Source organism: Hypanus sabinus, chromosome 5 (assembly GCF_030144855.1).
Source record: "Hypanus sabinus isolate sHypSab1 chromosome 5, sHypSab1.hap1, whole genome shotgun sequence".
Taxonomy (NCBI): domain Eukaryota; kingdom Metazoa; phylum Chordata; class Chondrichthyes; order Myliobatiformes; family Dasyatidae; genus Hypanus; species Hypanus sabinus.
The window spans coordinates 52,895,332-52,912,428 of record NC_082710.1 but is presented as its reverse complement, the minus strand read 5'-3'; the positions used below and the strand labels follow the sequence as shown (position 1 = coordinate 52,912,428).

Sequence of the window (17,097 nt, the reverse complement as noted above, 5' to 3'; positions counted from 1 at the left end):
ACAACGCCTCTACTTTGCGAAAATTTGGCATGACATCTAAAACTTTGACAAATTTCCATAGATAAGTGGTGGAGAATATATTGACTGGCTGGAAACACAATGCCTCTGAACAGAAAATCCTACAAAAAGTAGTGAATACAACCCAATCCATCATGAGTAAAACTCTCCCCACCCATTCAGCACATCTACACGGAGTGCTGTTGCAGGAAAGCAGCATCCATCATCACGGACCCACACCACCCAGGTCATGCTCTATTCTTGCTGTTGCTGTCAGGAAGGTTGTACAGGAACCTCAGGACTCGCACCACCAGGTCCACAAACAGTTATTACCCCTGAACCATCGGGCTCTTGAACCCAAGGGTGTAACTTCATTCAACTTCACTTGCCTCATCATTAAAATATTCCCACAAGCTATCGACTCACTTTCAAGGACACTTCATCTCATGTTCACGATATTTATTGCTTACTCATTTATTATTATTATTTCGTTCTTTTTGTTTTTGCAAGTTTGTTGTCTTATGCACGCTGGTTGAATGGCCAAGTTGGCACAGTCTGTCATTGATTCTGTTATGGTTATTGTTCTATAGATTTATTGCGTATGACTGCTAGAAAATGAATCTCAGGTTGTATATGGTAACATATACCGGTATGTACTTTGATAACAAATTTACTTTGAACTTCGTCAAAATGCCCCTCCTCAGAGCCACACTAGACGTCACAACCACACATGCATCCATTTGAAGTCTGCACCCTGACAGGATTTTCGATTAACCAACTGTACATTTTCCCAGCATGGCCCTTCAGCAGGTCAGCACTTCTAGTGCATGGTGCAATAGATCTGATGTGCAGCAGGGTGGCAGATCCCACAGGCAAGCTGGCACATCAAGCAAACCTGATCCAAGTATAGAAATAACATTTACAGTGGTTTCCCAGGAAAGTTTGATTTTGGCTTTCTTACTGTAGCTTACACCACTTGTGTGATTCAAGTTATATGACAATACATCATCTGCCAGTTTAACCAAGATCAGTTAACCCACTGTATGCCATGAATGATAATGCTCTATGCAAAATGCCTTCACATTGTAAGCCCTTTACAATAGTACTGGCTGCTGTCCCATATTGCTTGGCATTATGAATGAATCTCCAGGATTACACTTCTTCCTTAACTTCTCAGCTTGTCTAAATTACTGTATCCATTACTGCTTTGTAAACATTTCTTCTTCCAGTTCTCCTTCATTATAGAATAGCTGCTTCCCTTGCCTTACAAAATGACAGTAGAGTCACAGACCAATACAGCATTTAAACAAGCTACTCTGCTCAACCTGTCCATGTTGACCATGGTGCCCACCCAAGTTCCTGAGCTTGGCCCATATCCCTCCAAGCCCTGCCCCTTCATGTACCTTCTAAGTGCTTCTTAAGTGATACTACTGTACTTGCCTTCCCTTTATGCAACACCTTCTGTGTGAAGAGCTGTCCCTCAGGCCACTTTCATCCCCTCTCATCCTACATTTATGTCCCCTAGTCTTGGATTCCTCTACCCTGGGTAAAAGACAATTGCTGTCCACCTTTTAACTATGTAATTTCAAATATTTCAGTAAGGCCACCCCTCATTCTTCATTCCAAGCAGTAAAGACCTGGCCTGGTCCACCTCTCTCTATAACTCAGGCTCTTTAGTCTTGGAAACATCCACCTGGATCTTTTCTGCATTCTTTCCAGTCTAGCCACACCTTTCCTATGACAAGGTGACCCAAAAAGTACACAATACCAACTTCAGCCTCGTCAATGACGTATACAACCGCAACATATTGTTGCAACTCTTACTGCATCCCCAATGCCCTGACTGATGGACACCTGTGTGCTAAATACCTTTCTCACCATCCTGTAGACCAGTGATTTCTCCTTTCAATAAACAATGCATTTATCCTCATAAGTCCCTCTGTTCCATTATACCCCCTAGTTCCCTATCATTCAGAGTATAAATCCTACACTTGTTTGACTTTACAAAATACAGCACCTCACACTTTAATGTACTTAAGTCTCTTTGCCACACCTAGACACATTTCCTTAACAGATAAAGATTCCCCCAAAATCTATGATAATCTTTTCTCATATTCTGAAGGTTCGTATGTGATTCAAACTGAAATTTAATGCCAACTTAAAAAATATATTTTTTTGAAGCTAAATAACAGAAGAGTTAATGTATTACTTACTTGGACTCCCGGTGAATTTTTATTACTGGTTTGTACAAGTCTGGAATCTTTCTCCCTATCATTGGTCTCAGGCTCTCCTTTAATTTGTTGTAATTCTTTTTCAGTTCTTGTTGATATTCTTTTTGGTCAGAAGTGATCAGATGTTTATTCTTCTCCAGAGCATCTCCACAGCTGGAAGGGAAAGACATTCAGTAAAAAACAATGGGACAACATAGGAATAAGGAGGATTTAAATTACTTTTGAAATCAGTCTGATTTTGAAGGATCTATGTATATATATTGATTTTGTGTAATATCTCCCTTTATGTAGGTAAACTATTGTTTGATTGGTACATACTTTCTCCTCTGTATTGTTCCGGAAGATTTGGCTGCTTCCTTATTTCATTCTGCAATTGGAGTCGAGGAGGTGAAGACTACTCCCCGCTGTGTCTTCAGCTTTCCAGCAAGCTGCCACCTACCTTCCCACAACTGCACTTACTGGTAGAGTTAGCTCAAGAGAACAGGAACCATAATCATTTATTATATTGACAGATGATCATCGTTTGAATTATTTATTTACTTGAGTCCAAATTTAACTGTTGAATATTTAGGGATGCAATTTCTGGATTCTGGGGCAAAGGACAAACCCCTGGAAGAACTCAATAGCTTCAGCAGCATCTAGTGATGGTGGGGTAAGGAATTATCAATATTTCAGGTAAAAATCCTGGTCAGGACTAAGGAGGATGTCAGGGAGCTGGTCATGATCTGAAGTGTTGACTATTCCTTCTTATCGCTTGACGTGTTGTTCAACCCACTGATGTTCCTCCAGCAATTAGTTTGTTGGCTTCTAAATATTTATTCTGATTTTGAAATGAGTGGACTTGTTTAAAAGATAACTTTCAGAACGGGGCACTGAGAAAGGCAGGGAGTTGTGGACACTGCTCAGCATCCCACAGAAATCAGCCTCCCCTCCATGGATTTAGTCTGTACTTGCTGCTTCAGGAAAGCAGAATCAAAAGACCCCACCCTGCCTAGACGTTCTTTCTTCTCCCCTCTCTCATCAAACAGAACATGCAAAAATCTTAATACACCTACCACCAGGCTCCAAGACACATTCTACCCCACTGTATATTGTTCCCTAGAACAACAAGGTGGACTCTTGACCTCACAACCTACCTTGTTATGAACTTGCTTCTTACTATCTGCCTGAACTGCCCTTTCTTTGTAATTGTTGCATTTTAATCTGAATTCTTTTATTGTTTTACCTTGTACTACCTCAACACACTGTATGTTGATTTGATCTGTAAGAACAGTATGCAGAACACTGTACCTCAGTACCCTGACAGTAATAAACTAATTCCATTTCCAATTCTAATTCCAAGGATGCAAAAGGGTTTCATTCTAAATTAACACAATGCTAATATATTCCTAAGAAATTAAGGCAAGTTCAATTTCAACACTTTCAATAAGCGTTTTTCACTAATTTAAAATTATTAATTTCAAAGTAGATTTTGCTCAAAGAGAAATGCATCGATCAAAGCATCAATGCAGAGGAAACAAAATCGGATTTTGTGAATAAGCCAAGTAGTCCCAAATATTTTTGAAGGAAGTCTCTGACTCAAAGCTTTGAACCAAAGACATGTTAATTTTGTGTCTTCATTTGATTCCTTGTCTTATCAAATGATCAGATTCAGGTTAGTTTATCATCATATCTGCCAGGGTGCAACGATACGCCTTGTTTGAATGAAGCTCACAGGATAGACAGTAACGAGGTACGGTAACGAGCTCAGAACAACAGTTGGTGCAGATGGAACAGTCTGAAATAGTGCAATAGCAGGAGAGGAAGAATTAACAGTACAAAAACATGGCGGCAACACCAGGGAGAGGATGTAAAGGAGCTGACTAGTTCAGGAATCCCGCAGCAGTGGGGAAGAGGCTATTCTCGAGTTTGGTCATCCAGACTTTCAATCTCCATTAACTTCTCCTAGAGCAGGGGTACACATGGACCCCTCAGTTAATGGTAAGAGTCACTGGCATAAAAAAGGTTGGGAACCCCTGTATTAGAGGGTAGAAGAGAAGAAGGGGTATTTCCAGGGTGGTAGGTGTCCTTGATGATGCTGTTAGCCTTCCTGAAGCAACAAATTGTGAAGCTGGACTGAATGGAAGGAAGTGATAAGCCTGTGATGGTCTGGGTGCTATTTACGATTCCCTACAGGTTCAGTCAGTCAAGAATAAAGCTGGGGTGCAACCTGTCAGAATATTTTCCAGCGTGCATCTGCAATAGTTCAAGTGAATCCTCGCGGGCAAGTTGAATTTCTCAGATACCTAAGAAAGTAGGCATGTTGCTGTGCTTTTTGGATCACGGCTTCAGTCTGAGGAGACCAGGAGAGGATGCTGATGATATGAATGTCTGGGAACTTGAAGCTGTCAACCATCTTGACAAGCAGCTAAGTTGATTAGGACAGGGTTGTCTTCAGCCTACTGCTTCCGTTAGTCAAAAATCAGCTCCTGCTGACGTTAAGGACTGCATTGTTATTCTGACACCATTACACGAGGTTTGTGATCTCTGGCCTCGAACAGTGGAGTCGTTGGTGATTTTCCCTTCTTCTCTCTTCCCATTCTTGAACCCTTTGCAAGGATATGGAAAGAAAGATACCAATTGTTTTATGAACCTTATCCATTATTGGCAGACTGGTCTGTCAATTTCTTCATCAATACTCCCAATTGCATACTTCTTTCTGCCCGAGTTAAGCATTTCCTGCAGGAATTACTTAACAACAATGGGGATCCAGTTTTCCTCAGTCCACTTGGGCTAATTGTTGTACTTCTATCATCACCCATCTGAACTGAATGAATTTCAGAGTCAGAATCAGGTTTAATATCACGGGCAAATGTCGTGAAATTTGTTAACTTTACGGCAGCAGTACAATGAAATACATGATAAATAAATATCGAGAAAAAAAACTGAGTTACATTAAGTATACATATGGCTATTAAATAGCTAAGTTAAAATAAGTAGTGGAAAAAAAACCCAGAAATAAAGGAAGTACTGAGGTAGTGTCCATGGGTTCAAAATCTCTTTACCAATTGGATGGCAGGGGGAAAGAATCTGTTCTTGAATCTCTGAGTGTGTGGCTTCAGGCTTCTGTACCTCCTTCCCAATGGTAACAGTGTGAAGAGGGCATGTCCTGGGTGGTGCATTGACGTTTGCCACCTTCCGAAGGCACTGCTCCATGAAGATGTCTTGGATACTATGGAGGATGGTACCCATGACAGAGCTAATTTTACAAGTTTCTGCAACTTACTTCGATCTTGTGCAATAGCAAACACCGTGCGCACCCCCCCCCCCCCCCACCACATCCCAGACAGTGATGCAGACAGTTAAGAGTGGTCTCCATGGTACATTTGTAGAAGTTTTTGAGTGTTTCAAGTGTCCAAACTCCAAATGAAATATAGCTGCTGTCTTGCCTTATTTACAGCTGCATCCAGGTTAGGTCCTCCAAGATATTGACACCCAGGAGCTTGAAATCACTCACTCTCTGCACGTCTGATCCCTCTATGACAGGCATGGGCAAACTGCGGCCCGTTAAGCTTTTTAATCCGGCCCACAGAACTTGATGAAATTATATTAATAAACCTTGTTAACGTTTTTTCCCCGCAATTCTGGCGTTTTCCCAATAGATGATGCACTCTATATACATTTGTGGCGACCCATTTCCTGGCACATCCGAACCGGCTCACAATTAGCCAGCGTTCCGGTGAAGGGAGATAGCCTGCGGGGATTTGCGAGCACAGAGCTTTGGAGCCTGTGCGCAGGGGGGGCAGGTTGAGGGAGGCTTAAAAGTGAGGCTGGGGATTTCGAATAAAGTTTTTTTCTTAGACTGCAGTTACCGACTCCGTGTCGTAATTTTAGCGCCGCATGTAGCACACCGCTACATATTGACCTTTGTTGAGGTGCAGCGTATTACTCCACATTTGCGCTTTACTCTTTGTTCGGCTCGACCTATTTGTGTGAACAGGCGTTCAGCGTCATGAACATCAACAAAGCCAGCCACAGATCCAAGTTAACTGACCAACACCTCAGATCCATCCTGAGAATCGCCACAACAAAACTAAATCCAGACTTTGATGCGCTGGCTAAAAAGGGAGACCAACAACACTGTTCCCACTGAAATTAAAAATAAGTTTCTGCCTTGTGTTATGTAAAAAATGCATTTGAAAATATTTTTTTTCAATAAGCCTTACATGTTACATGTCATTTCTGTTAAGTGATGGACATGAGTAGTGCGCAGGTACACATACGTTCTCAAAATAAAAAATGCGCTCCAGATCAAATAACACGCTCCGCATATTGGCGCGCTCTCATTGTTCTGTCATTGTGCGGGTCGTTGTTGAGTTTTGGCACAGGGGACAATTGAATAAGAAGGAGCAGGACAAGTAGACCTGTATCTCCTACCGTTTTTGAAATAAAGACAGTCAGGAGGAGAGTGATGATGATAATATCTTGAAGGATAACAGAATTTTCAGTGCTTTAAAATAATAACTGTTACTATTTAAAAAAGCTGTATTTTATTCATTTAATTTTCAGTGTTTTAAAAGTCATTTCAATAAATAGCTAAATACCATAGGACTTCAAAGACAGATATTTTGTTGTAATGCATTTGTTCATTTTCAATTGAAATTAAAGCACATTTTTTCTACATATCCCATGATATTTTATTTTCTCTTATGAGGTGTATTACCAAAACACTCCATCCATCTGCTCCTGGTCCGGCCCCCCTGTCAAATTTTAGAACCCTTTGTGGCCCACAAGTCAAAAAGTTTGCCCACCCCTGCTCTATGAGGATTGGTTTGTGCTCCCTCATCTTACTCTTTCTGAAGTCCACAATCAGCTCTTTAGTGTTGCTGATGTTGAGTGCAAGGTTGTTGCTGCGACACCACTCAGCTGCCTGGTATACTTTGCCCCTTCATCATCAGCTGAAACTCTGCCGACAGTGAACAGGGGGAAATCTGCAGATGCTGGAAATACGAGCAACACACACAAAATGCTGGAGTGACTCAGCAGGCTAGGCCCGAAATGTCGGCTGTACTTTTTCCATAGGTGCTGCCTGGCCTGCTGAGTCTCCTCAGCATTTTGTGTGTGTTGTTCTGCTAACAGTGGTTGTATCATCAGCAAATTTATAGACGGCATGTGAGCAATGCCCAGCTATACAGTCACGGGTGTAGAGAGAGTAGAGCAGTGGGCTAAGCACACATCCCTGTGGTGCACCAGTGTTGAATGTCAGCGAGGTGGAGGTGTTATTTCCAATCTACACAGATTGTGGTGTTCTGTTTAGGAAGCTGAGGATCCTGTTGCAGAAGAAGATGCAGAAACCTAGGCTCTGTAGCATTCTGATCAGGACTTTAGGAATGATGGTCTTAAGAGCCGAGCTATAGTCAATAAACAGCATCCTGACATAAACATTTGCGTTGTCCGGGTGATCCAAGGCCGTGTGGAGAGCCATCAAAATCATGTCTGCTGTAGACTTATTGTGGCGATAGGCAAATTGGAGTGTATAATTCATATTACATAATGATACCTTTCTCACCTATATTACTCAGTGTCTAGTTGGAATAATCTGTGGTACTAGTTAAGGATATGCACATTCTCTCTGCAGTTTCAGCAAATAATTAATCAAGCATTTTAATCAACTTACCGCATAATAAATTCTTTGAAGCATAACCTCAGTTTATTGTGATGTCGGAATAGGTTTGAATTCTCTGGAATTTCAGCCAGAAACACTTGAGCTACTTCTAAAGGACCCTGTTACAAACAGAACAAAGTGAAGTGAGATATGACCATTTGGAGCTGCTTTGATTTGTTTGGAAGAATAAAAATCATTAAGTTATAAAAAAAAAATCGTGAGAAATGGGTGTCAATGCAGGCAGCTGTTTTATATTAATTACTAGACCATTGTAAGCTGAGTAACTTTAGTGTTAATCTATAAAGAGGACATTGTACACATAAACTTTATCTTACTGTGTTGGCTTATTGACATTGAGGAAGAGGTTATTTGCCTAGCACCAAGCCGCAGGCTCTTTCACCTCCTCTCTGTAGGCAGTCTCATTGTTGTTAGTGATGAGCCTGTAAGTTGTAGAGTAAGGAAACCTCCATTTTGCTGCCATCCATATGCCTGTCTAAGAGGTTCTTAAATGCCCCCAATGTATCTGTCCCTTCTACCACCCTTGCAAGTCATTCCATGCACTCCCCACCTTGTGTAAACAACTTACCTTTGACATTTCCCCTATACTTTCCTACTATCATCTTAAAATTATGCTGTTTTGTAATTAACCATATCTGCCCTGAGGAAAAAATCTCCAGCTATCCATTCAATCTATGCCTCTTATCATTTTGTACACCTCTATCAAGTCCACTTGCACCATCCTTTGCTCCAAAGAGACGAACCCTAGCTTACTCAAATTATCTTCATAAGTCGTGTTCTCTAATCCATGCAGCATCCTAGTAAACCTGCTCTGCACTGTCTGTAAAGCTTCCACATTCTTCCTATAATAAAGCAATTGCAACTGAACACAGTATTCCAAGTGTAAACTAACCAAGGGTTTATAGAGCTGTAACATTACCTCACGACTTTTGAACTCAATCCCCTCAACAATGAAGGCCAACACACCTTCTTCACAACACTATGAACTTACACAGCTACCTTACAGGATCTATGGAAGTGGACCCCAAGATCCCTCTGTTCCTCCACACTACTGAGCATCCTGCCATTAACCCTGCATTCTGCCTTCAAATTCCACCTTCCAAGGTGAATCACTTCACATTTTTCTGGGATGATCTCTATCTGTCACTCCTCAGCCCAGATCTGCACCTGTTCAATGTCCCATTATAACCCTCGACAACCTTTTACACTATCCACAACACCACCAACCTTCATGTGATTTGCAAACCTGCTGATCCACTGTTCCACTTCCTCATTTATAATAATCACCAAGAGCAGAACAGATCCCTGTTGAACACCACAGGTCATGGACCTCCATCTAATATCATCCTGTACCTTCTATAGGCAAGCCAATTCGGAATCCAAACAGACAAATTTCCCTGGATTCCCTGCCCCTGACCTTCTGAATGAACCTACCATACGGAACCTTATCAAATGCCTTACTAAAATTCATATACACCACATCCACTGCTCTACCTTCATCAGTGTGCTTTGTCATATTTCAAAAAATTCAATCTGGCTCATCAGACATGATCTGCCCCTCACAAAGCCTTGCTGTTTATCCTTAATCAGAGTATACTTTTCCATTTGCCCATAAATCATGTCTCTAAGAATTTTCTCCAATAAATTGCCTACCATTAAAGAAAGACTTACTGGTCTATAATTCCCAGGGTTATCTCTACCCTCTTTCTTGAACAAAGGAATAACATTTTCCACCCTCCAATCATCACCAAAGGCATGGCAATCTCTTCCCTTGCTTCCTATAGTTAATGCGGGGTATCTATCCTCAAGTTTTTCAAAAATTCCAGCACATCCTCTTTCTTAACATAGAAACGTTCTTGCATATCAGCTTGTTTATGCTGTCCTCACAAGCATCAAGGTCTCTCTCACTGGTGAATACTGAAGCAAAATATTCATTTAGGACCTCCCCTCCCTCCTCCAAATCTAGACACTTGTTTTCCTCTTCTATCCCTGTTCGGTTCTATCCTCACTCTAGTCATCCTCCTGTTTATCGCATTATTGTACCTTGAGGTTTTCCTTAATCCTACTTGCCAAAGCCTTCTCACACACTGTTCTAGCTCTCCTAAATCAATTCTTCAGCTCCCCCTGGCTACCTTGTTACTCTATAGAGCCCTGTCTGATCATTGATTCCTAATCCTTAAAAAAGCTTCTTTCTTTCTTTTGCACAGATGATGCACATCTTTGTCAACCATGGTTCCTTCACCCTATCGTGTATGTTTTATATTGAACATATTGTTAACTTGTTTTCAAAATACTATTATTAAGCTATCCAACTATAAATTGATGAAGTGGTTATTGAAATTCACTTTCACTGTGCTCTGAGCACTGTTCCCGGAAGTTCATTTTGCTGCATCTATTTTTAATGACATTTACTTTTATTGATATGTCATTGACATCTTAATTAGAAATGCTTAAGAATAGTTCCCATGCGTTCACTGTAATCCAGTAGTAGACACTTCATATTGTTACGTACTCGTGACACATGACAGTGGTGCCCTTGTCATGTGACTGGGGTTGAAGCTGTACTGGACTTGAGGTGATGGTCTTGTGATGGTGGTGACGTCATTTTCCCGCCAGTAGAGATCATGTGACGGGTTTTTTTTACAGGTTATAAAAGGTAGACCCCACCCTGTGAGGAGGGGCAGTTCGTGGCTGGATTTGCCAGGTTGACTTCATGCCACTGCGTGTTTTAAGTGATGACGCAGTTTAGTTGAAGGATGAAGTTTTTATTTAACGCTAAAGTTTAAAAGGTCATATCCAGCAGGTTCTTTACGATCCTGTTAGTTCGAGACAGTGGAGAGTGAAGATTGGAAGTTGGAAGTTAAAGATCGAGGAGAATCGCTTTCTACGGTGAAACGGGGGCGACCTTTGTTTGATCCTTATTTGGAAGGATTTCGTTGACTATCTTCGTGTTAATCCCTAGGTTTAACTAGAAAGGATTGAAGGTAGTGGAGAAGGAAAGGTCAGTGCCTTTAAGCCGTTCTGTTTCGTGAATTCTTCGTGGGAAGTTCGACGTCGGGGATCGAAGCAAGCGACGTGAAAGAGAATTTAAATCGTCCTATAAAGTCTCTCCTTTTAAATGGACTGTGAGCATATCGAACTTTTGGCAATACCACTTTTAAGAACTGTTTTTGGAATATCACTTTACGAACTGTTTCGGCTGCCGCTCAGCAGCTGTTTCCGGTTACGGTAGTGTTTGTTTACTTTTGGGGGGTTTGTTTTCTGTGTTTAATAAACGTGTTGTTTGTTATAAGAAACCCTTGCCGAACTCATATATTTATTGTTGCCTGAATACGTAACAATATGGTGAATGCAAGAATATCCACTTATCAAAATTAGCATAATCCTGGTCTTTAAGTACAAAGGCAACCAGGCTAAAATATACAAATTAACAGAAATATGACTCAGAATTGTTGATGCGATACCTGGTTTACTGTAGTTCCCACGGAGCCTTGCAGTACCATCTGAAGCATCTTGGCATCCGGAGGCTCCTGGTGAGTTGCGATTGCCAATTCAAGTGTTTTCTTCTGCATGTCTTCAATAGCTACTTCAATAGGCGTCAGGATAAACTGTTAAAACAAAACAGCAAAATTACTCCTTTCCCACCTGCTACAATCATAGACAAGTTTGAACTCTATTCCCACTAGGAATACCCTCGGTTTGTATTTATGAAACTGGATGTATCACATATCAGCAATTAAAATCCTAAAGATACTGAAACTTGCTATTCATTGTTCCTGTTGTTTGTGTACCATGAAAAGCTTTCAGCTTTGCCCAGTGAAACTGTACCTCAGTAATGACACACCCCATCTTAAATGTAAAGCAGCCCTTGGGACCAAGCCTTCTAGGTTCTGAAGGCATTTCAATGAGAAACTAAAAGGAAGAGTATGACCTTATGCCTCCCCTGCCCCCCCCCCAACTAAAACAGAAATAATAAGTAGGGAGCTGAGACAGAAGGGAATCTGGCAGAACGATTTGTAATTGAACTCTATTCCACTGTTGAAATCTCCCTCGGCTGCTTCTCAGCTTTTATCTTCTACTTCTCTGATGCAGCCAGTCCTTCCAGACTATCAAAGCCTTGGAACACTGGCCACTTAGACCCAGCCAGTAAAAGATACTGCGTTGCTCGTACATAATTTACAGCCAGTGCTTGCACTTCAAGGACAGCACTTGCTCTTCTGATTGTTGACTTTCCATCCATGCTGCAGTATTTCCCAAAGTACGATTGTGAAGTCTAAGTTTTATTTATGTTCAACTGTCAAAAATATCACAACATACTTCTGTAAATGAAAAGAAAAATACTTTGGGATAGAAAGCCTCAACCATTCTCCTGGTCTTGCTTTTAATCCTTCATTTTTCTCCCTTTCATTAAACCATGTCTGATAAGCAAGCAGCCCCATATTTGAATGGTACACGCTTTCACATTCATACAATGTGCTGTATATATGATAGAGAACTGATCCATGAATCAGAAAGACTACTTAGGAAAGGGGTAGTTGCATACTTTCCAGTCATTATAATATTGCACTATATCATAAACACAAGAGATTTTGCAGAGGCTGGAACTCAGCAGGCCAGGCAGCATCAACGCAGAGGAACTTGGGTCTGAGATCCTTCATCAGGTCTGGAAAGGAATGGGGAAGAAGCCAGAGGATTAGAAGCTGGCAGGTGATAGGTGAAGCCAGGTGAGAGGGTATATGGGTGGGTGGGGGAGGGAGGATGAGGTGGAAGCAGGGAGTTGATAGGCCGAAAAGGTAAAAGGGCTGAAGGAGAAGGAATCTGATAGGAATGGACCATGGGAGAAATGGAAGGAGGAATGACACCAGAGGGAGGTGATGAACAAGTGAGAAAAAAAGGGGTAAAGGGATGGGAGGGGAGGGGGAATTATCAGGTTAGAAAAATCAATGTTCATGCTGTCAGGTCGGAGGCTACCCAAACAGACTCACAGGTGAAGTGTCGCCTCACCTGGAAGGATTATTTGGGGCCCTGAATGGTGGTGAGGGGAGAGGTGTAGGGCTGGTGTAGCACTTGTCCCACTTACAGAGTTAAGTGTCTGGAGGGAGATCACTGTGGAAAGTGGAAAATGGGAGGGAGGGAAAGATGCATTTAGTGGTAAGATACAGTTGAAGATGGTGGAAACTGCAGATAATGAATGCTGGATGTGGAGGCTTGTGGGGTGGTAGGTAAGAACAAAAGGAATTTTATCCTTGTTCTGGTGATGAGAAGATGGGGTAAGAGTGGATGTTTGGGAAATGGAGGAAGTACAGGTGTGGGTAGCATAGATGACAGAGGAAAGGAAAACATGTTAGAACATAGAACAATACAGCACAGTACAGGCCATTCGGCCCACAATGTTGTGCCGACCCTTAAACCCCGTCTCCCATATAACACTCCACCTTAAATTCCTCCATATACCTGCTTAGCAGTCTCTTAAACTTCACTAGTGTATCTGCCTTCACCACTGACTCAGGCAGTGATTCCACGCACCAACCACTCTCTGAGTAAAAAACCTTCCTCTAATATCCCCCCCCCCCCTTACCTTAAAGCCATGTCCTCTTGTACTGAGCAGTGGTGCCTTGGGGAAGAGGCGCTGGCTGTCCACTCTGTCTATTCCTCTTAATATCTTGTATACCTTTATCATCCTCCTTCTCTCCAGAGAGCAAAGCCCTAGCTCCCTTAATCTCTGATCATAATGCATTCTCTCTAAACCAGACAGCATCCTGGTAAATCTCCTCTGTATCCTTTCCAATGCTTCCACATCCTTCCTATAGTGAGGTGACCAGAACTGGACACAGTACTCCAAGTGTGGCCTAACCAGAGTTTTATATAGCTGCATCATTACCCCACGACTCTTAAACTCTATCCCTCGACTTATGAAAGGTAACACTCCATAAGCTTTCTTAACTACCCTATTTACCTGTGAGGTGACTTTCAGGGATCTGTGGACATGTACCCCCAGATCCCTCTGCTCCTCCACACTAATAAAAATCATGAAAAGTAGAGGTCCCAGAACCGATCCTTGTGGGGCGCCACTAGTCACAACCCTCCAATCCGAATGTACTCCCTCCACCATGACCCTCCGTTTTCTACAGGCAAGCCAATTCTGAATCCACCTGGCCAAACGTCCCTGGATCCCATGCCTTCTGACTTTCTGAATAAGCCTACCGTGTGGTACCTTGTCAATTGTTTTACTAAAATCCATGTAGATCATATCCACTGCACTACCCTCATCAATATGCCTGGTCACCTCCTCAAAGAACTCTATCAGGCTTGTTAGACATGATCTGCCCTTCACAAAGCCATGCTGACTGTTCCTGATCAGACCATGATTCTCTAAATGCCCATAGATTCTATCTCTAAGAATCTTTTCCAACAGCTTTCCCACCACAGACGTAAGATTCACTGGTCTATAATTACCCGGACTATCCCTACTACCTTTATTGAATAAGGGGACAATATTCGCCTCCCTCCAATCCTCCAGTACCATTCCCGTGGACCACATGAAGATCCTAGCCAGAGGCTCAGCAATCTCTTCCCTCGCCTCATGGAGCAGCCTGGGGATTATCCCGTCAGGCCCCCGGGACTTATCCACCCTAATGTATTTTAACAATTCTAACATCTCTTCTGCCTTAATATCAACATGCTCCATAACATCAACCTCACTCATATTGTCCCCACCGTTATCAAGTTCCCTCTCATTGGTGAATACCAAAGAGAAGTATTCATTGAGGACCTCGCTCACTTCCACAACCTCCAGGCACACCTTCCCACCTTTATCTCTCATCGGTCCTATGTTCTTTAAAGAAGGAGGACATCCCAGATGTTCTGGAATGGAAAGCCTCATCCTGAGAACAGTTGTGACAGAGACATAGAAACTGAGAAAAGGGAATAGCATTTTTAGAAGTGACAGGGTGGGAAGAGGTTCTGATAGTGAGTGGGTATATATAAGAGATATCAGTAAACAATCTATCTCCAGAGATGGAGACAGGGAGTTCAAGAAAGGGGAGAGAGGTGTCAAAGATAAACCAAATAAATTTGTGGGCAGTTTGGAAGTTGGAGGCAAATTTGATGAAATTGGCAAGCTCACCATGGGTTTGCAAGCTAAGCATCTTTCTTTTCATTTCATTCTTACATCCATTATCTTATTTTACCTCTTCTTTCTGAATGACATTAATTCTGGTTTTGATGTAAGGGAATGCATGTTGAGTTGTCAGGATGGTCTTTCTCTTGTACTGCTCACTGAGGTCTCCTCGTGGGCGTCCCTCCTTCGTAAATGGAGTGGTGTACATGAAGCGCCGAAGGTTGAAGTTCTTTTCAAAATAGGTAATTCTGTCTTTCATTTCATAATCATCAAAGAATGGTTCAACAAAGGTTATTTGTATATAGGCCTGGAAACACAAATGTAAAAATATAAGGGAATTTTAAAATTTGTTGTTAAATTTCCTTTAGTGAAGGTCCTTTCCTTCTCCCTCTCCTTGCTGAGGCCCTAAAACCTGTGACATTGGGCATGGAATCTTGGCAAGTGCCAAAGATACTTTCAACAATTGCAAGGATATGTCCAAGAACATCCAAATGGACTTTACCCATAACATTTTCATGGAGAAAAATGTAACCTGTTCTTTGGAGACTATTTATTAAGCTTCTGCTAAGCTTGTTTCTCATTTGCAATACATTATACAGTCAGCCCTCCTTAACCGCGAGTTCCGCATGCGCAAATTCAACCAACCGCGAATCGAGAAAACCCAGAAGTGCTCTTCCAGCACTTATTGTTCGAGCATGTACAGACTTTTTTTTCTTGTCATTATTCCCTAAACAATGCAGTATAACAAGTATTTTACATAGCATTTACATTGTATTAGGTATTATAAGTAATCTAGAGATGATTTAAAGTATACAGGAGTATGTGCGTAGGTTATTGTGGATCAGGATCGAAAAAATTCAGAAGCTCTCTTACTAAGTAAGTCGGAACAGGTACATCCAGTGTTATTTAGCATCAGTTAGTCAAACGTTTGTCTTAGTATACAGTATATATTTTACCTTTCTGTGCATATGAAACACTTAAGAACGTATGTTTCAGTGCCGAGTTCAATCCAGTGACAGATCGCTCCCTAGCGCACTGTCCATCCGTGCCAGGTTGATGTGGAGGATCAAAAAACCAAAACCCAATCATAAACCATTGCTTTGCTTAGATATAGTTGTAGCTTTCATTGGGGCAGGGCCTTTCTCACTTTATCCTTTAAAATTGTTCCGATCGTTGACCGACTATACCCTAACGCTTCTCCAATGACCAATGGCGTTTCACCTCTTTCTGATCGCTTTATTATTTCCACTTTATTTTCAAATATGATCGTGATTACTTTTGTGAACAGAAACACTGCGGATTCAGAGCACCGCTGCTGGGTCCTAATGTCCATCGCACTGAGACAGGTTGAATAAAGGAATTGAGCATCCACGTTTTTTGGTATCTGCAAGGAGTCCAGGAACCAATCCCTCGCGGATAAGGAGGGCCAACTGTACTAACGTTTTTCATTGGTCATTCAATCAAAGCGCTAGCTGGCCCATCTGTATTTTCCCCAAAATAATGGTTTATTTGACCATATAGAGACCAGTTCTGAAACAATCTGACTAGTGGATCTAAAGTTAAACAGCAGGCACAGTAGATATAATGGATCAGTGTGTTTTATGTCTAATAATTTCAAATTTCCCATTACTGATTTTAGTATTTCATTCCAAATTTGTTTAATCTCTTGAATTTGAAATCTCCAACTATTATTTTGGTTTCCAGACACAAGTTCAGAAATTTAACCACTATATTACCATGCCTATAAATGTTACTTTCATGCAGGATGCAGCATTCAGAAAGGAATATAGTGCAAATTAACATTTTTGAAGAGTTCAAAATAGAAATAAAAACATACATGAGGATTTGATCCTCAACGTCATTTTCAACTGACCTTCTTAGGATCCAACTTTGCCTTTTCGACAGGACTGGAGTCTTTGATTACTTCCATCTTACCCTCACCAAAACATTGGCTGTAAAATGCCTGTTTGAACAATAACATAGGTTCCCTAGTTTCAACTGAGCTTGTTAAATAGATATACTTTTCAAAATAGACACAGTTTGGTTATTTGCTAAACAGATTTTAATCATTGATTAAATTTTTGAAG

At 41.4% G+C, this 17,097-nt stretch overlaps 1 protein-coding gene across 4 annotated transcripts in view; it reads right to left on the bottom strand.

The window, feature by feature from the left end:
- Nucleotides 1-17,097, bottom strand: part of dock8 (dedicator of cytokinesis 8) — a 259,562-nt gene that overhangs the window by 9,248 nt on the left and 233,217 nt on the right. For all 4 annotated transcript variants that reach the window (XM_059969949.1, XM_059969950.1, XM_059969951.1 and 1 more), the window contains 5 exons: nt 16,884-16,973; nt 15,081-15,317; nt 11,355-11,498; nt 7,885-7,991; nt 2,211-2,381 (listed from right to left, as the gene is read on the bottom strand). In XM_059969949.1, the coding sequence (XP_059825932.1) occupies nt 2,211-2,381; nt 7,885-7,991; nt 11,355-11,498; nt 15,081-15,317; nt 16,884-16,973 (749 nt within the window). The remainder of the gene's footprint in view (nt 1-2,210; nt 2,382-7,884; nt 7,992-11,354; nt 11,499-15,080; nt 15,318-16,883; nt 16,974-17,097) is intronic.